At 39.5% G+C, this 17,719-nt stretch overlaps 3 protein-coding genes across 3 annotated transcripts; 1 reads left to right on the top strand and 2 right to left on the bottom strand.

Moving 5' to 3' along the window:
• Positions 1-16: 16 nt before the first annotated feature.
• zwilch (zwilch kinetochore protein) lies at positions 17-5,273 on the top strand. The gene is made up of 18 exons (XM_041038840.1): positions 17-190; positions 330-372; positions 800-892; positions 1,122-1,261; positions 1,384-1,574; positions 1,716-1,795; positions 1,872-2,027; positions 2,261-2,332; positions 2,422-2,515; positions 2,614-2,666; positions 2,776-2,878; positions 2,965-3,044; positions 3,148-3,304; positions 3,464-3,492; positions 3,574-3,710; positions 3,815-3,910; positions 4,377-4,492; positions 4,592-5,273. The coding sequence occupies exons 1-18, from the start codon at positions 141-143 to the stop codon at positions 4,678-4,680; spliced, it is 1,779 nt and encodes a 592-aa protein (XP_040894774.1). The 5' UTR covers positions 17-140; the 3' UTR covers positions 4,681-5,273.
• Positions 5,263-9,513, bottom strand: lctlb (lactase-like b). Its single transcript, XM_041038841.1, has 14 exons — positions 9,387-9,513; positions 9,114-9,274; positions 8,924-9,011; positions 8,632-8,741; positions 8,401-8,529; positions 8,181-8,276; positions 8,034-8,088; positions 7,766-7,927; positions 7,403-7,680; positions 7,125-7,251; positions 6,793-6,992; positions 6,544-6,607; positions 5,643-5,687; positions 5,263-5,450 (listed from the first exon to the last, which is right to left on the bottom strand). The coding sequence occupies exons 1-14, from the start codon at positions 9,511-9,513 to the stop codon at positions 5,335-5,337; spliced, it is 1,758 nt and encodes a 585-aa protein (XP_040894775.1). The 3' UTR covers positions 5,263-5,334.
• A 2,200-nt stretch (positions 9,514-11,713) lies between these two features.
• snapc5 (small nuclear RNA activating complex, polypeptide 5) lies at positions 11,714-14,215 on the bottom strand. Its single transcript, XM_041038844.1, has 4 exons — positions 14,062-14,215; positions 13,505-13,632; positions 13,334-13,414; positions 11,714-12,624 (listed from the first exon to the last, which is right to left on the bottom strand). Exons 2-4 carry the CDS (start codon positions 13,592-13,594, stop codon positions 12,421-12,423), a joined length of 375 nt encoding a protein of 124 aa, XP_040894778.1. The 5' UTR covers positions 13,595-13,632; positions 14,062-14,215; the 3' UTR covers positions 11,714-12,420.
• Positions 14,216-17,719: the final 3,504 nt, after the last annotated feature.

Raw genomic sequence — 17,719 nt, forward strand, 5'->3', positions numbered from 1 at the left:
TGAGTGAGCGCGCGACTGTCAAAACATCAACAGTGGCTGCCAAAAGTTTGCTGTGTTGAAGTTAAACTCTTGCAACTTTTTTTCTGTGTTTTGTCCTCATACTTTGCTCTGTAACAGTAGATCTGTTGTATAATTTCGCGATGGGCTCAAAGGTGATATCTAGTGCCAAGGAGTTTTTTAATATTCTTCGGTGAGTTTTGGTGTGTGTCGTTACTAAGCTTAGCTTTTTAAGCTAACATTAACGTGAAGTTACTGTCAGAAAGTTAGTAAAGAAAGAAGAAATACCTATCTTGCTGAAGTAACGTTATTTCTGTTGTGTTGCGTGCCAGGTCTCTCCAGGATGAGGAAAGCAACCATACATATACATATGAGGTAATTTCATTTGACTTTATGCAAAGTCTCTCACAGTTTGGTGGATCTCCTTATGTTTAATGTTTAAGATGTTGATTAGCGTTGCAATGACAACTGATCAATTAGTTGATCGAAAGGAAATGAATGGCTGATTCTTGGTAATCGATTAGCTGTTTAAGTAATTTTTAAAGCAAATTTTCAAATGTGAGAACTGGCTACATTTCCTTGTCTTACATTTTAGTCAATAGATTATTTCTGGGTTTTGGTCAGATAAATCAAGATATGGCGTTTCTTTATGCTCAAAGACATTGTGATGGGCATTCTTTTAGTTTTTTTATGCTTTACAGATCAAACTATTAATCTAGAAAAATAGTCTCCAGATTAATCAGTGATTAAACTAATCCTTATTTACAGTCCTATTATTCATACAGTATCTGCTGGGTTTCAGGAGGACATCCAAATATTAAAGATGAATGGGGACAAAATTGCTGTGGTGAATATGTACTGTGGCAACCAGCCAGTCTTCATCTGTCAAAAAGCTGTAAGTAATGTTAAGACTGTGACTCATTAAACTTATTCAGGGTGTATGCAAGCCCTACACAAGTGTTACAGTGTAATTACAGTGTAAGTGTATTAGAAGCCACGAACCTTTGTAAAAGCAATACATATAAGTCAAGATACCTGTGGGTGCCTTTTTTTCTATACAGCCTCATCAGTTCTCTCACTAATGCTACCCATTGTTCCATGGTTTTATGTGTTAAATTCACAAGGTTCCAAAAATGAATGAACCTGATGATCAGCAAATAACTGAGTATTCAAACTGTGCTGGTGATGATGCTGATGAAGGTGTTGATGCCGATGTACTCCAAACAGAACTGGGACCACAGCCACTTGCAATCATGAAAGCAAGGTAACCGGAGCTAGGGTTAACTTTATATTCAAATGAAGCAAGTGCTAATAGGATAATAAAACTTGTGTATCTACCGTAGCCGACATATCAAAAATAAAGATTTTTTTCTTTCTTTCTTATAGGCAGTTGCTGTCTTGGTACACATTATCTCAAAATGCTCATGTGTCAGCTGTGGACAACAACCCTGCCTTACACCCTCTGTGGGTGCGATGTGACATGTCTGATCCCACTAGAACAACCTGGTTTGGGGCCGAAACAGTCTGCACGGGCAGTAAAGTATCTGGTGTAAAATTATACTCAGTTACCTGCAAAGGTATAGTTCAAATACCCCATATCTCTTTGAATAACTCACTCCTGAAACATTTTCAGGATAGTGAATGTTTGTTTATAATTAAATCCTGTGTGATTTTGATGTTTCTGACATTTTATTTTACTCCAACTTGAATGTTGCTAGGTTCAACAGTGGACACAAGATCTCTCATAACCTTAGATGAGCTTAAGCAAGAGCACAAGAAAAGGCATCACCCATCCTCGGTAAGAGAGTGTGTGTCCTCTCTTTTAAATCAGTGTGAATGAATGTTTCTTCAGTGACATCTGTCTGTGCTTCCAGATGGTACTTAAAGGCAGTGCCAGGTTCAACTTGTTTGGCTCCACTGTTGTTGAAAACACCATGATTGAGTCACAAAGTAGTGTGACAGTGGATTTCAAATGGAGTCACGTGGAGAGTATCCTTGAGACCCCTCCCCTGTCTTCTACAGCTACACTGGTAAGTAGCAATCATGCTTTAAATATACTCCTCCTCTGCCACAAAACACTGTCTTTTTATATGTCTAAAGTGAATTTTTAATCATATTTCAGAACACTCTAAAAAACAAAATGAAGTGGTACATTTTGAGACATAATCACCATGCATGTGCATCTTATACTCCAAGAAAATAGAAGCCTTATCTTTTGGCACAAACTATGATTTCTACTGTGTTTATATTTGTTCATGTGCAGAATATCAAAGTTTCCAGCGGAGACATGAGAAGCCCAATGTTTGAGATGTACAGGGAGCTAGAGTTTCTTCAGGTTTGTGTCACGCAATAATCTGAAATGAACAACCCTGAGTATCAGTACACAAAGAAACAAGTAAGTATATCAGATTCTTGTTATTTCAGACCCTTGCTGATGGTTTGAGAACTGGTGAGACTGAATGGATGGAACCTTTGGAAAGCACATCAGCTGTAAATCTTACCAAGGCTTATCTAGAAGGTATCTGCTTTGTTTAATAAATGCACCTTAACTATGATTTAACACTAACAGTTAATTAACAAGATTCTTTTCTTTTTCTTTTTTAATCCTTCTTCCAGAGCTTCAGAGCACTGCAAAGACTCTACAGGATCAGGCTACAAAACCAGCTGAGGTATGAAATATGTGTTAAAAGCAAGAGACTGTTCATGATTGCACTCACTTCAGAACACATGTGGTATCTCCCTAGCTTCTTCATCTTTTCTCCTCATCTTTCCTTCAAGACCACAAAGCCGAAGTCTGAGACAGACACTCCCATTTTCAACTCTCTCTTGGAACGAGGCGATTTGGATTTTGTGGAACAGTTGTGGGTTCGCATGAGAAAGAGTGAGTCCTCTTTATCAAAGTTTCATTTGATGTAAAATGACCATCAGAAACTATCATTTTCTTTCTTTCTTTTATTTTCATCACAGGTGTGACCTCATACCAAGACATTGGAGACTGTCTGAAATTGGTCATCGAAGCTCTGAGATACGGAGACATCAAACCCTGGGTTGGGAATGATGCAGCTTGTGAAAACTGTTGATCAGTGAGAAAAGTCTGAAGGTGGTTGTGTGTGAAGTTTTTGTGTTTTGTTTTTTGTCCCTTTCATCCAGATTCACAGAGACAGCAGTAGCTCCCTCAGTAAGCTCATCCTGCAGTCCTACCACCAGCAGATCGATCACGTGTCTCTTACAGGGGTCACCCCTGTCCACATGCTGCTAGAGATGGGTCTGGACAAGATGAGAAAGGATTACATTAACTATCTCATTGGTAACCTCTGACTTATCATTCTGATTTTCTATGTAACCCTGTGTCCATTTTTGTTTAGTTTTAGAGTAATAATTAACCTCAATGTATATGAATCAAAAAGCACACATTTTGCTTTGGCACATATTGTTTATATATGTTGTTTTTTTTTTTTTTTCTCAGGTGAGGAGTTGACAACTCTAAACCACTTGGTAAGCTTAAGACTATTTTACTGTCAACTATTTTCAAATGACTCTTAACAAAATACTGAGTTTGAGAATTTTACTCCACAGTGTTACTACCTGAGCACGGAAGTTGATCTACAGGAGCAAGTGATCCGTCTCAGAAAATTGCACCATCTGCTGGAAATAATTGTGACCTGCAGTACATTCCTCGGTTTGCCCTACGACCGACTGTTCCTTCTCACACAGTAAATAAAGCAGGCTTTTTCCTGTGATGCAGGAGTGTGCAAATTGTCATTAGATGACATTAAAGTGGATAATTAAATATCACTCTTCCTTTCCTTTCTCATAGATCATGTTTGCAGCACTACAAAACATACCCATATGATGAGGAACACGAGTTAAAACTCCAAATCAAACCAGCCCTGATCAGCCATTTCTACCAGAAGTAAGGCATAAAACCATTTGCACGCTAACTGCTCCATTTTGTACAAAGAAAATTGTAAATGAAATTGTGAAATCTGTCTTCTCATTCATGTTTTAACACAAACTAGTAATTTGTTTCACCTATGAAAGTGTCAAAAAAAAAAAAAAAAGCAGAAGACAGGACTATTCACTCAAAATTGGTTTTACATTATAGCCACTGTTATTTATTATTTAGAAGCAAGTCCACTGTATTCAGGTGTTCGTGAGCTTGGTTATGCTCAGTCAGGAGCACATCTGCTTTCACATTGTTTTGTAATGTGACCCAGTCTCTGCCTTCATTGAAATGCAGCATTAGTGACTCGGACCCAGCATATCCTCAGTGTGTTTTTTTGATGCATTCATCTTCACCTATTTCACCTAATATTCATTTTAGAGCCAACTACTACAATATATTAACATGGGCCATTGTCTCATCCCTAATGTTCCAGAGAGCACCCAGTTTTGTGGGGAGTTGAGGTGTCCAGTGGACATGGTCCTCGTGAGGTCAGGACATCCTTACAGCTCAGTGACAGACCACTGGTTGATCATGTGATCTTTGAAACAGGTGATCTTCATACACTGCACTGACTATGCTTGTCATATATTTGCTACCCCAATGAAGCACAGATAACCTTACTTTGTTTTTTCCCCCTATCTTTTTTAGATTACCCAAATGAGACAGTGAACGGGGACAGTGAGGACCCTGCCTTCTTCTCCACCATGGTGTGCTGCAGTCTTGTCAACTTTGCATAAATTTACACAGAGCAAAACTGAACAAAGGAGGTGTTTATTTTCATATTTGATATTCTCATTAGCAGTTAACATGTTTGGAAATACTAGAAGAACTAGCCAGATGGACCCATTGTATCACAAACCCTACAGTGAGCATTATAGGGTTTTCTATTAATGTGCTGTTTTTTTGTTTAATGTTTTCATTGAGCAACTGTTAGTCCTTTGTTTAGGCTACATGTTCTGCAACCCTGTCAGGGGTTTTCTAACCATATCTTTATTGTCATATTTGCTTGTATTTTTGTATTGGACAGAGCAGGAAGAGGCTTTTTGCCGAACTCCCAGTTTCAAACAAATGAAAACACAAAATACACTAGATCATAAGGACTCTTTGCAATGGCAATATTCCACAGCAATATTTTAATAAGAAAATCCAACTTGTTGCAGGGCTATCCACAATTTGGATGTGTTGTACTAAATTCATTATTAAAGGTTAACCTGATGTTTTTACAGCAAACACTGTATACACGTCAAATGAATGAAGTCAGTAATTCTCTTGAAATTCAGTTCAAATAATGCATTTATGTTCACGCATGATCCATTAAAGAAATGATGCATGTACAATATAAGTGCTTGTGTGTATATGTGCATAGATGTTATTGTAAACATGCACACTTTCTAGTTCCGTCTCCGCAGCAGGAACATAAGGAAGACGGCACTGAGCAAAATAGAGAGTGTGCACACAGTGGGAACAACGATCTCAGTTACCATCTCCATATGGCTGGTCAGAGGGTCTGCAAAACACACACACACACACACACACACACACACACACACACATACATTAACAACTCACAAGCATTATCACGTAGTTAGGACACTGCTTATAAAGCGGTGATGCTCAAGCACAGCACTCAAAGGGTTAATATGTTTTTCCTAAATCAAATCATCTAACTGATTTATAGTGAGCATGAGTGATTCCTTACCATGTATAAGTCTTAGAATATTGGCAGCAGTACTCCGCTGTTCCTCTAATAAAAAACAGAGAAATGACTCAGAGTTGATTAATGTCACTTTAACCCTTTGAGAACTGCATGCAGCTACTGGGGAATATTTCAGAAAGCAGTATTAGTAACGCAGCCAGGTAACTTTAAAAATCTTATTTTTTAGTTATTTATTATTAGCAGTCACCACCATCATGGCTGAATCATGTTCCTGAGCCTCATGTTGAAGTTTTGTTTTATAAATTCAATTAAGATGTAACACAGGCAGGTTCTCATTATGTTATTAGTTTAAATTTACAGCTCTTCTTCATGAAATCCCCTGTGGGCACAAGTCTACTGATAAGCTTTATGTTTACTGAGTTTTTGTCAAAGCTGCTATGAAGTGTATTAGATTTCAGCACACTTGTAAAACTTAAGATAAATGAAGAAGTAGCTGCACACTGTATACAAGGAGCACAAACTTATTTCAAAGGCAGGACCTGGGGTTGAACTGCTGAGGCCTAACAACAAAGCAAAGCACAAGCATACAAGAATAGAAGACATATACCATAAAGTTCTAAACTTCATCATGCACTGGCCAAACCTTTGGCATTTCTGCATGTTCCTTGGATTTTCTTCTAGCTGGAGGGGCAAACAAAGAAGATATCTCAGATAGTCTGTAGGAGATTTTCCAGCATTCTTATTTAACTACAAATTTGCTCGTGTTTTCTGAGGTGCTTAAATAACAGCGACACACATTCAAGTCAAATTATAATTATAGATTTATTTCATTAAATTCTGTTGGCAAGTTTCTGATATTTAGGGCAGAATCTTTATTTGTTTACCCCAGCTAGTTGTTTACCTCTGATAACTGATAAGTCAGGGATGTTAGAGATGAACTAACCTGCCGCCAGGAGCTGGTTGCTCGAAGAACAGGTCTCAACTGCCTTCCTCCTCCAGTTCTCAACCTGTGAGGGTTTGCAATGCAGTTACACATTATTACTGACTTATTTCCATGACATAGTAGATGGTTAACCAGTTAATCTAAATATCTTCATTTCAGAGGAAATGAGCTTATCTGTATCTGGAGCATAATGTGTATAAATACTGCAAAAGGAGAAGGATCAGAAGTAGGTCCTTGTAGCCATCTCACCTCTCTCTGATTAGGAAATCCATTGGAGCTGATGATGCGTTTGTAAAACTGAACAGAAGCTTTGGGATAGCGAGGCTTGTTTTTATTCCTGAAGTCCACATAGTACAAGCCAAACCTCTCGGAGTAGCCCTCATCCCACTCAAACTTGTCCAGCAGGGACCATGCGGTGTAGCCCTTCACGTTGACTCCATCTTTGATAGCTGAGTGACACCACAGGGAACAGAGGGTGAGCTGACCACAAAGGTTGGACTAGAGTTTGAATTAATTCGCTATAATTCCCAGACCAAAGGAATTCACTTTCTTTTAATCTTGTTACGTGTGAGTTCATTCACCTTTTAGCATCTCATTGATGTAGTCTTTAAGATACTGTATCCTCCACTCATCACACAGCTCTGTGCATAACATCTTCTCAGAGACTCCATTCTCAGTCACATAAATCATTGGGTTTCCATACTGAGTCTAAATAGAGAAGAAATCAGAATGATGTATAGTAAGTCACATTTATGTAATTTAACTATCATTGCAGTGTGCGACGAGAATTTCAGGTATAGAACAAATGTCGAAACGTCTGTTGTGCATCTCTAACTGTACACTATACACCAGGAGTCACCTTGACAAAGTTGAGCAGACGTCTGAAACCCCAGGGCACAGAATAGAGCCACTCTGACCCGGGGTCAGGCCATCGTGGGTCAACCAGCTCGGCCAGGTCACGGTCAGTGAAGTAACTGCTGCTACTACGGCCTGATGGGTTGTTCTTTTGGGTGATGTAGCGGGTGGTGAAATGGCCGATGCCCAGGAAGTCACAGGTCCCCTTGATGTAGCTCTTCTCTTGAGGGGAAAATGTGGGCAGTCGAGATGTCCCAAGGCCCTGCTGGACACTCTTCCTTCCTGCATACACAGTCGCAAGCAGTGATTAGTTAATTCCACAACAGTTAATATTACCTCAGGATTAACTGCTCCCAATTGAACTTACCAATGAAGTCTTTCATTACTTGAGGATAGTCTCCATGAAAGATGGGTGTGGCGAACCAGCCCAGGTAGAATTGGACATATCTCTCAGCTGCTTCAATGTCTTTCTGGTTGCTGATGTCCACCGGCTCACCCCAATCCCCAGACAGAGAGATGCCAACCAGACCTGGAGACGTGAACAGCAGCTCTCAACACTCAAACAGACAGTACTGTTGAGAGGCAAATGCTGAATTAGGTCGGTGTGCTATTTTCAAAGCTGTCAACTTGTTTACCTTTTTGTTTTCCCCTCCATTGTGTATCATAAGTGTGCCAAACTTTAGCATGTGCCTACAAAAAAGATGTTTACGTGTCAATTAAAAGTAGTCACGGTTTGCTCAGTGTTTTTGATACTTTAACTGAATGCATTTGCATTCTCATACCTTGATTATGTGGTGGGCAGCTCTGTATGCCCCTGTTCCTCTCAGCCTCAGTCCAGGAGCATGCTCACCTGTCTCATAGCCTTCAACTGCTACAGACTGTGGTTGAAAAGAGTATTAGTGCAATAATGGTGCATTCAGTACCAGGTAAATACACGTCTGCCCAAGTTCTATGATTAAAAAAAGTAAATTCATATGTGGTGTATGTTTATTTTGAACCTACCCATGGATTATTGAAAGTGATCCAATACTTCACTCGATTACCAAATCTTTCAAAGCACAGGTTAGCATATTCATTGAAGTAGTTGACCATGCTTATGTTCTGCCATCCACCATATTTTTCTTGTAAGACCTAGTGAGGCAGAGAGTTAAGTAACTCAGTCAGGAAGGGTAGTACTGTAATGCAAAAATACTGCGGTTAAAGTTTGGGATCATCAGTGTTTTGCATACAAACCTGGGGAAGATCCCAGTGATACAGAGTGACAATTGGAGTGATCTTGTTCTCCAGTAGATGGTCAATCAGTTCGTCATAGTACTGTATTCCTTTTTCATTTATATGGTCAGCTGCAAATGGTGATAAAGGATGTTCAGATTTAACAATTAGCAACTTGAATCATATATATATGTGTGTGTGTGTGTGTGTGTGTGTGTGTGTGTGTGTGTGTGTGTGTGTGTGTGTGTGTGTGTGTGTGTGTGTGTTCCAGCAGAGAGCTGCAAAAGGGCTTCAGCCAACAGCAGTTACTCACACTTTATGCCAGTAGGGATGAGTCTGGGCCATGAGATGGAGAAGCGATAGTGGTTAAGCTTCAGCTCATTCATCAAAGAAACATCATCCTGTGCAACACACACACACAACAGAATGAAATATGTAGATTTCCTTGTGCCCCATTCTGTTCTCTCCACATCTCTAGGACACACCACACCTGATCACCCTACCTTCGCTCTGTAGTAGCCTTCACATGAGGAGTCCCCAGTCTCATTTTGTTGGATTTTGCCTTTCTTATGACTGAACACATCCCAGATGCTCAGTCCTTTTCCATCTTTGTCCCAGGCTCCTTCTGTTTGATAGGCTGAACTGCCGGCACCCCATGAAAATCCTAATACACACAAAATACAACAACCTTTCCATTCTGACCAGCTCAACAGTTACTAGGTACTTCAAATGTACTGCATTTATCCCACTGCAGAAAAAAAACAAGTTGTGTGTACCAGCTGGAAAAGTGCCATAATAGAAGGAGCCGTGGTTGTTCTTTGTCCAGTCGAAGTCCTCAGCCGCAGACAGACACAGCACCAACATAAACACATGGCACACACTGAATGCACAGCGGGGCAGCATGGTACTCCTGAACCTGCAGCACAGTCACTGTCTGGTTCTGCTCCAGTCCCTCACTGATGTCTGTTCACAAACAAGAGCCATTCAGCATCAACACTCAGTCACAATAATAATCTGGAAAAAACATGTTATTGTAACCAAAACATAAATACACACTTTCAACCCTCTTTTCTGAAAATTGTCAAAATTAGCACCAGAAAAGAAATCTTAATAGAATCACAATAAACACTCTGGAAGCATCCAGTGTGATGCACTATGGGGGTCCCACGTCCCTAATGCAGAGCCAAATACCCCTATTCAAACTCAATGGAGTGTAAGCTCATCTTGCTGAGGCAGACAGATCCCATACAAACTGTGGTTTCACCTCTGTAAGCAAAGCTGATGTTAGAGAGGTTGATATATTTACAGAGCACAATCACATGACAATGGATGAACCTTTCCACACAAATAGACTAAATGTGAATAGGAGTACATCACAACCCCATTGTTTGATGGCTATAAGGAAATCAATGCTATTTGCTGCATTGTCATGGCTAATGTACAGATTTGAGTAAACAAATAAACAAAATTGTCTTTTTCCAAGTCTGGAGTGGTTGTCATGAACAGGATTTATCACATAATGCAAAACCGAAGACACTGAACTATGACAGCTTAAGGAGTTTTAAATCAGAAATGTGGTAAAAGCTTAGATATATAATAGACAAAACTCAAATGTGCCTGAAATTGTGAATACTAATTATAGTATAATTTCCTGTCAATGTTTACCTTTGTTTTCCCCCCCCAGTTATACAAGTTTCTTACTTTTGCATTTTTTAATTCAGTGTTCCTCCTGCAAGTATATTTGTTTTCAAATCACTTGTGCAAAATCCAAAACCACCAAATGTAGCAGATGTCCAATTACCTGTGTGCCTTATGAAGAATTCATTTGCAGCAGGTGTGTGCTGAGTCCAAGTCCCTGGATGAATGAGCTCTCCTGGAACAGCAGACCATGTAGAAAGCTGAATATATCTATTGGTGCAGTCTCTATTGTACATTGCCTGTTGGAGCACCACCCTTCTCCAGAGCTGTCCCTGCTGGCCTGAAAGCTGGCCTTATTGTGAGGCTCACTGTATTGTTTAAAATGTTTAGAAAATGCTGAATGGTTTGTGAGTGGAAAGTGTTTGCACTGCATTACCCATTCGCCTGGTTCAGGTTAGGACAATTTAATGTAGGTATTGCCTTTACTGAGGATCTGAGAATGAAACTGAAAACAAGATTTAGACTTTTCTTGCATGTAAACACTCATTAAATCCGAAAAATATCACTCTATGTTGGGAAGCGTATCGGTGTAGAACTTCAATTTCAATTAAATTCAAAATACTATATTAGTCACCTAAGGGGCAGTTTACAAACAAAAGCAAGCAAACTGTGCAAGAGGGTAGAACTGAGGTTAACAACACCTTGCAATCGGGTTTTGTCCTTCTTTGCAAAGGGAAGTAAACAAATAACTGGCAATTTAATAAAATACTTTCTTTAAGAGAGGAAAAAACAATGTCAATATTTTCTGATCTTCTCCAAAGGAGTGAAATTTATGTAGGTAGTACAGACTCTGCTGAGTCTTTTTCATAGCCACATCTGTACTTTCACAGAATCTCAATCTGTCATCAAAGACAGTTCCCTAGTATCTGTTATAATAATATATAATAATTTGCACAATTTCAACACCTTTGCCATGAAGGCCCCTTGGCAGATTGTCTATGTGCCAACTTTTTGTGAGATGATTTTTTTCATTCATTAAAATCTAAAAAGATATGAGCCTTTATTTTACTGACACATGAGACTGCATTGTATTAAAGGCTGATGAGAAGTCAACCAAAAGGTCTGTGCGCATGTACAGTGCTCAAAATAAAAAACTTTTCTTCGTCAACACCTCTCCCAGGCTTATTTGCAAACTGCCGGGGAATGAGATCTGGCCCAGTTACATCCACAATTTCTGATTTAACAGTTTTCTCCAGAGTTTTCATTACTATTGATCTTAATTCTATAGGCTGCAAGTCATTGAAGATTTTAGGTCCAGTGATCGTTGGAACTGGAATGATGTTAGAATTCTTTCAGAGATAAAGAAAAAGCCCAAAGTCTAAAAAGAACTGGAACAGTCTTTAAAATACATCACTCAGTTCATCCGTACAGTATGTTAATGTCCTCCCACATATTTCATCTGGTCCTTTAGTTATATTCACTTTGACACATTTAAAATGTTTAGCAAGACTGAGTGGAGATTTGCAGTGCCTGCCCCAGTGATACAAAGTGAAACAAAGGAAGAAGTTATTTAATTCATGTGGCAGAGTCTCATCTCTGACATTCTCTGTATGGATGGATTCAGGATGGGACCACAATAGCTCGGAGGGCATCTCTTTATCCACACAGAGCTGTGCATTATAAAAATCATTCTGGTGAACCCTATGCAAAACAGTTTATTTTGTGCTTACAATGGTCATGTCATACATAGTGTATAGACACTATATTCTTATATGGCCCAGCCATACATTTTCATGCTAACAGACACATCTCAACTTCTGATTCTCATGTGAATTGCTCAGTTTCTCATTTTGGAAATGCACAATATATCTAGTAAGCTAGAAGCACCTAATAATACTGTCTTACTGCATTTCAGTGAGACATTTCTCATAAAGTTTAACACATGAATTCTAACATAGTCTGAAATCCTGATGACGGGCCTTAAATCAGGCAAAGGAGAGGATACTGTTAGCACCACACATCATTACACTGTTACTGTTACTCACTCCATCCAAATAAATTAAACTTCATACGTGATAGTACAAAACAGGTGAACAGATAAACAGCTGTCCAGTTACATGTGGTTCTACTTCAGTGGTGCAAACTTAGAAGCCCCATGAAACACTGAGAATCTCAGTAATCATCTTCCTCCTCATCCTCCTCAGGCACAAATCCAAGCTCATTGTCACCGTCTTCATCATCATCTTCATCTTCCTCTTCATCATCATCATCATCATCTTCCTCCTCCTCCTCCTCCTCCATATCATAGTCTACAGCAGCATTCAGTAGCAGTTTGGTTTGATTGATCTCGCTCTCATCATCAAGATTAATATGAACCTGAAACAATGAAAATAAATAATAGTCATGACAGGTGACCACTTTTAAATGAAATCTTAACAAAATAAGAATGCAAGACACAACTTGACTAATTTAAAACACTTATGAAGACAGGAAAGCACCTTCAGAAAATATTATTATGCAGTTCCTTTTCATAGTTAATTCTTTTACATTACTCTGTGCACTTTTTTTTATAGCATTGAAGATGCAAAAGCAAAGCAGTTTGTTGGAATGCAGTTTCTTTTTTAAAATGTGACAGAACATGGTCCTAAGCAAATGTAATCTAAAAATGACATGAACATCTTTCTTAAACTGCCTTTACATGCGCTGGAATAATCTGACTATTCCCTACAAGTTAAGGGACTACAAATAACCTAACTCAGCAACATTTCGGATAGATAATCATGATTACTTGGCTAAATATATCCTAGACACACAGTATGTTGAATGAGGTTTTAAAGAAACTGAAGTACTGCAACAAACACAAACATGTTAACTGATTTCCTGTCTTAACCTTATGAGTCTGAGTAAAAAGTGGTTTTAGTGTGGATGTTAATATAATCACTGAGGTTATCCAGACCTGCAAACTGTAACATCCACAGCAAGGCAGAACAGAACTATAGTTTAGTAGGAGTGCAAATATATGATAATTTAAAAATAGCATTTAGAAGGGTTGTCCCTTGATGCTTTCTCTGGTATGGTCATTTACCTCAGTTTCTGGGGATAGGCGCTGAGAGGCTCCTTCTTCTGTTTGAGCATTAATGATAGATTTCAAGGCCCCTTCTTCAAACTGAAACACAAAGTGAAAAAAATATAAACCACAGGCATCACAAACATATACACAAACAACAACACACTCCTATTCTGAACTCTCACTCACCTTCAACCTGTTCAGTTGGTCTTGTAGCATCACTTTGATTTTGAGGAGAGTCTCCTCTTCCTTCTTCAGCTCTTGTAGACGGCTGTGCATCTTTACTGATGCTGCAGCAGTCAGACCATTCCTCAGCACTGAACAGGAAGACATCAGTAGGCAGAGATTAAGTGTCTTGCCAAATTTTATTTTGACTTTGTTGCCTTTACAAACTATAGTGATTATGAAGCGGATGGGGGCGGCAACGTTTTCGACCTGTCTAAGTGAGTCTGCCTTCTAGTTGTGCTGGACAGCAAGTATCTTTATTAAACACACTGAGAAGTCCTACAAATATGCTAGTCCAAATTGTGTGGAATATGAAGGGGACATTTTGTTTGCAAATTTATCCCGTTCCTTTCCTATCTATATTTCATTTAACAAAATTCACAGCAGTACTGCGTCAATTTTAAAAAATGGTCAACAGACTGTGTTGTTACTGCTAGCTAGCTGCTACGGAAAAAAACAATTTGGCTGAATAGCCGTACCCCCAAATTATGCAAGAGTAAAACCCAGTTAGAGACTTTTACCTCTGTTTATTAATCGTGGCTACAGCTCCATATCAACGTCGAAAGCGGCAGTTCACAAGATAACGCGCTTCCGACAGCCTTTATTTTGGATACTGATTACTTAGCTGTTGTGCTACAGTTACAGCTACAAGCTAAAGTTTAGTTCCTGCGGTCATGCGTCATATCCGGTGCTTGATGTTACTTCAAATGCTGTCGGAAAATGGGGATTGAACGATGTGCGAAAGAGGACTAACAGAGGTTTACGAGCTTGGGTATCAGTAAATGACACAAATGTCATAAATGACAATGGTTGACCGTGAAAGTCATTTGCTGTTAGAAGGTCCTAAGATCTTTATAAAACTTTTACCATAAAGCATAGGGAAATTGCTTTACACGTCGCAGATTATGCACATATTTATCTTGTATTTTTTCCACGGACCATTTGGTTAATTAATTGCAGTCGATCCATTCAGAGAATCCACAAATCATCATCAGAAACAGGACCTAACGAAAAGCACGTAAAGGCAGCATTGACCTTGGAGGACCGTTGATTCTGGCGACACCCTGTGGTTAATGATGGCAGTTGCTCCCTTGCCCTTTGGGGTGAAAATGGGATTGTTTGATCATTCTTTCAACAAAACTGGGTTTTTAGACGGTAAGAATACCCGGCAGTGCCTGTCAGTTTAGTTAAAGTTCAAGTGAAAATTTGTTTGCAAACCAAAGAGAGAAAAGAAAGAAATTTTACACGTTACTATCCACGGTACCCTTTAGTGAGTAGTTTGACTTGGTGGACAGGAGTTAGCTAGCTTAGCTAATAAACGTACATTAATGTCCTGGCTGTCCTTCTTTCCAAAGAAAGGTTTGAAGTGGCAGGTGTCAACTTTACGGCACCAGGAAGCCTAATTTGTAACAAATGTAGTTCATGGTGTTAGTCTCCCTCATAAAACATAAGGGTCACACTATTGGAAGGCAAATAGGCCTTAAAACTTGGGTCTGTTTGCTACTTCACTAGACTGTGTGTAGGGTGTAAATTTGTCTTTCATGCTGGCGTGACACCAAAAAGTGGTTTAATTTTATGATTAGCAAGACTAAAAGTGAGTGACACTTAAAAAACTAAAGTTTGCAACCGTGTTTTGAGAATAGATTTGTTGGGAAACGAGATGTATGTCAGCATCTGTGAGAGTTTTAAGCATTTTCATGCATGTTAAGGAAGCTGGAATCATTTTCATGGTAAAGAAACAGCTAGGATTTCCATGTAGGCCTATGCTTAGTTTGTCAGTGGTTGAAGAGCCCTCTGTGTTTATCCAGGTATCTGACCTGCCCCATAAGCAAATATTCTGCAATCTTGCACATTACCTCCAAAGCATGCAAGCCCCCTTAAGTCCCCTGAACCCCAGGCAGCAAGTAATGTAGATAACAAATTCAGTGAAAACTTAAATAAATCACAGATGGAACTCATTGATGTGAACAAGATCTGAAACGGCTCTTAATCAGTCTTCAAAAAAATGTTAGAGGAGCCCATTAGGTTCTTTATAGGATTCCTTGACTAAGTCCATCCAGATGTGTGCATTGATAATCACAGCACCCAGGCACGACTGGAGACTAACAATGGAGGCCGGCCAAAAGGAGAGACATGCCTGTCTCTGTTCACACACATGAAAACAGCACTGCTGTAGGATGGTGGTTGCTCAAATTTCCTAATCCAGATTCCTTCTATTGCTGTATTAGACTTTAATTTCAACAGCACATAACATTATTGTGGTGAAATGTAATCAGGACCCTTGAAACTGTGATGATGCATCGTATCCTACAAACAACAGATTTGTAAAAACATAATATTGCTCATGCCTGGCTAACTGATTATAGAATGACTTTATCCTGAATATCCTGTAACTAAAATACACTTCAATTGTTTTCACAAACATTGACTCATAGGTTTACAGTGTAGTCATGGGCTGTATAAGATTTTATCAAGATGGGATGTAGCTCATTTACCCTTGTGGCACTTGTGTGAATGTCCTTAATGGCCATCCTGTCTGTGAATCTGCATGAGTTTTATAAGCATACATTTGCCACCCTACATGATATTACTAAAACAGCCATACTGTTTTTAGCTCGTCTGAAGATTAAAGGTGCCTGGGCTTTCGCTATCACCCCTCAGCTTTTGAACTCCCCACCTGAGGATCTGAGGCTCACAGAATCAGTAACATTTTTTAAATCACTTCTTAAAATATCTGTTTTTGGCATTTTGATATGTGTCATTGTATGTGCTTTCTTATGTTTGTTTTATTTGTCAACCTTTTTGCTGTTCTAATTTTTACTTTTTTGGGGGCTGTTTAATTCTGTTTCTTAATTTGTTGGATCCTTTTTTAAGGTTAGTGTGGTCTTGTTTTAATCTCTGCTTTCCTCTGTAAAGCATCTTATAACATTGTTTAGAACAGTGGTAAATAAAGATTATTATTATTATTATCATTATTATTATTATTGTTATTAGTGTTATCTGTAACCTGAATTGCTATTTTGATCTTTGTGCCTATAATACGTATAATTTCACTTTGTGAAAATGCTGTCTGTTGTTTGTGCTTCACGTGTGAAACAGCAGCTGTCCAGTGCAACTCATTGCTGAAGACCACTGATGACTCAGTCCCAGACGACAGACAGCAGCGCAGGTTATGAGAGGTGACAAGAGGGCGCCCTTGTGTCTCGGATACAGGTTTGATACCATTTGTTTTAAAACAAATGTTAATATTTTCCAACACAGTACCAGCATGTTTTTACAAAATGCAAAATGGTTCATATTCTTTGTGGTGAAATCAGGCAAACCATGATATTTCTGATGTTTCTGCTTTTCTTGTTTCGGTGCTACTGAAGGAAATGTGTGAGGGAAATAGTTAAGGTTGGAACCCATGACATTTGTGCTCGTTAACTAATGGATTAATTGACTGTTCATTACAGTACTGTGCATCTGTGTTGTGGTATGTGACCATATACAAGAACATTATTGTTTTGAGAGCTGAGCACATAGGGAGCCTTGGGAGGCTGAAACTGGAGCTGTATGTCAGCGTAGTAGAGACCTCAAGGATTTGGGGGTCAGATGAAAAGGTACTCTGAGGCCTGCACCCCACTATTGCAGCTGCCAGCCTCCCAGCACAGACATGAGAGGCCCCACTGTGGCACGAGGGTTTTACTTGGAGCTGGTTTCAGCAGCTTGGAGGTGGCTAATACTCTACAGTTATCACTCTGCTGCTTGAGAGCCACAGTTGGTTTCTCCTTGTCATCACAGAGACTCTGTTGCTGCTACATTGCAATTTCTCCCCAGTCAAAGCTCTCCTTGGCAGGGCTTGAGCCCTACTGCTGAGGCCTGGTGGCAGCTGAGGCCGTGGCTCAGTCGCCCTGCGTGCTGCTGTGAGTGGTGGTCTGCTATGCTTGTGCAGGCTTTGAAAGTGCTCCCACTGTCTGTGGAATGCAGTGCTAGGCGTGTTGGATGAGGGGCCTCCCAAAAGGGAGAGGAGGGAGGAGGACGGAGAACACAGAGAGAAAGAGAGAGAAGGGGGGGGGTGACCTTTGAACAGTGCCGTCAGGAAGTTATGACTCAATTTTCAGTTGGGGCAGTAAAACAGAGAGCAAGAGTATGAAAATAGAGGCGAGATGAAGGATGGAAAAGGAGAGGGGGAGGAAA

This window comes from Toxotes jaculatrix, chromosome 5, assembly GCF_017976425.1.
Source record: "Toxotes jaculatrix isolate fToxJac2 chromosome 5, fToxJac2.pri, whole genome shotgun sequence".
In the NCBI taxonomy this organism is placed as follows: Eukaryota; Metazoa; Chordata; class Actinopteri; family Toxotidae; genus Toxotes; species Toxotes jaculatrix.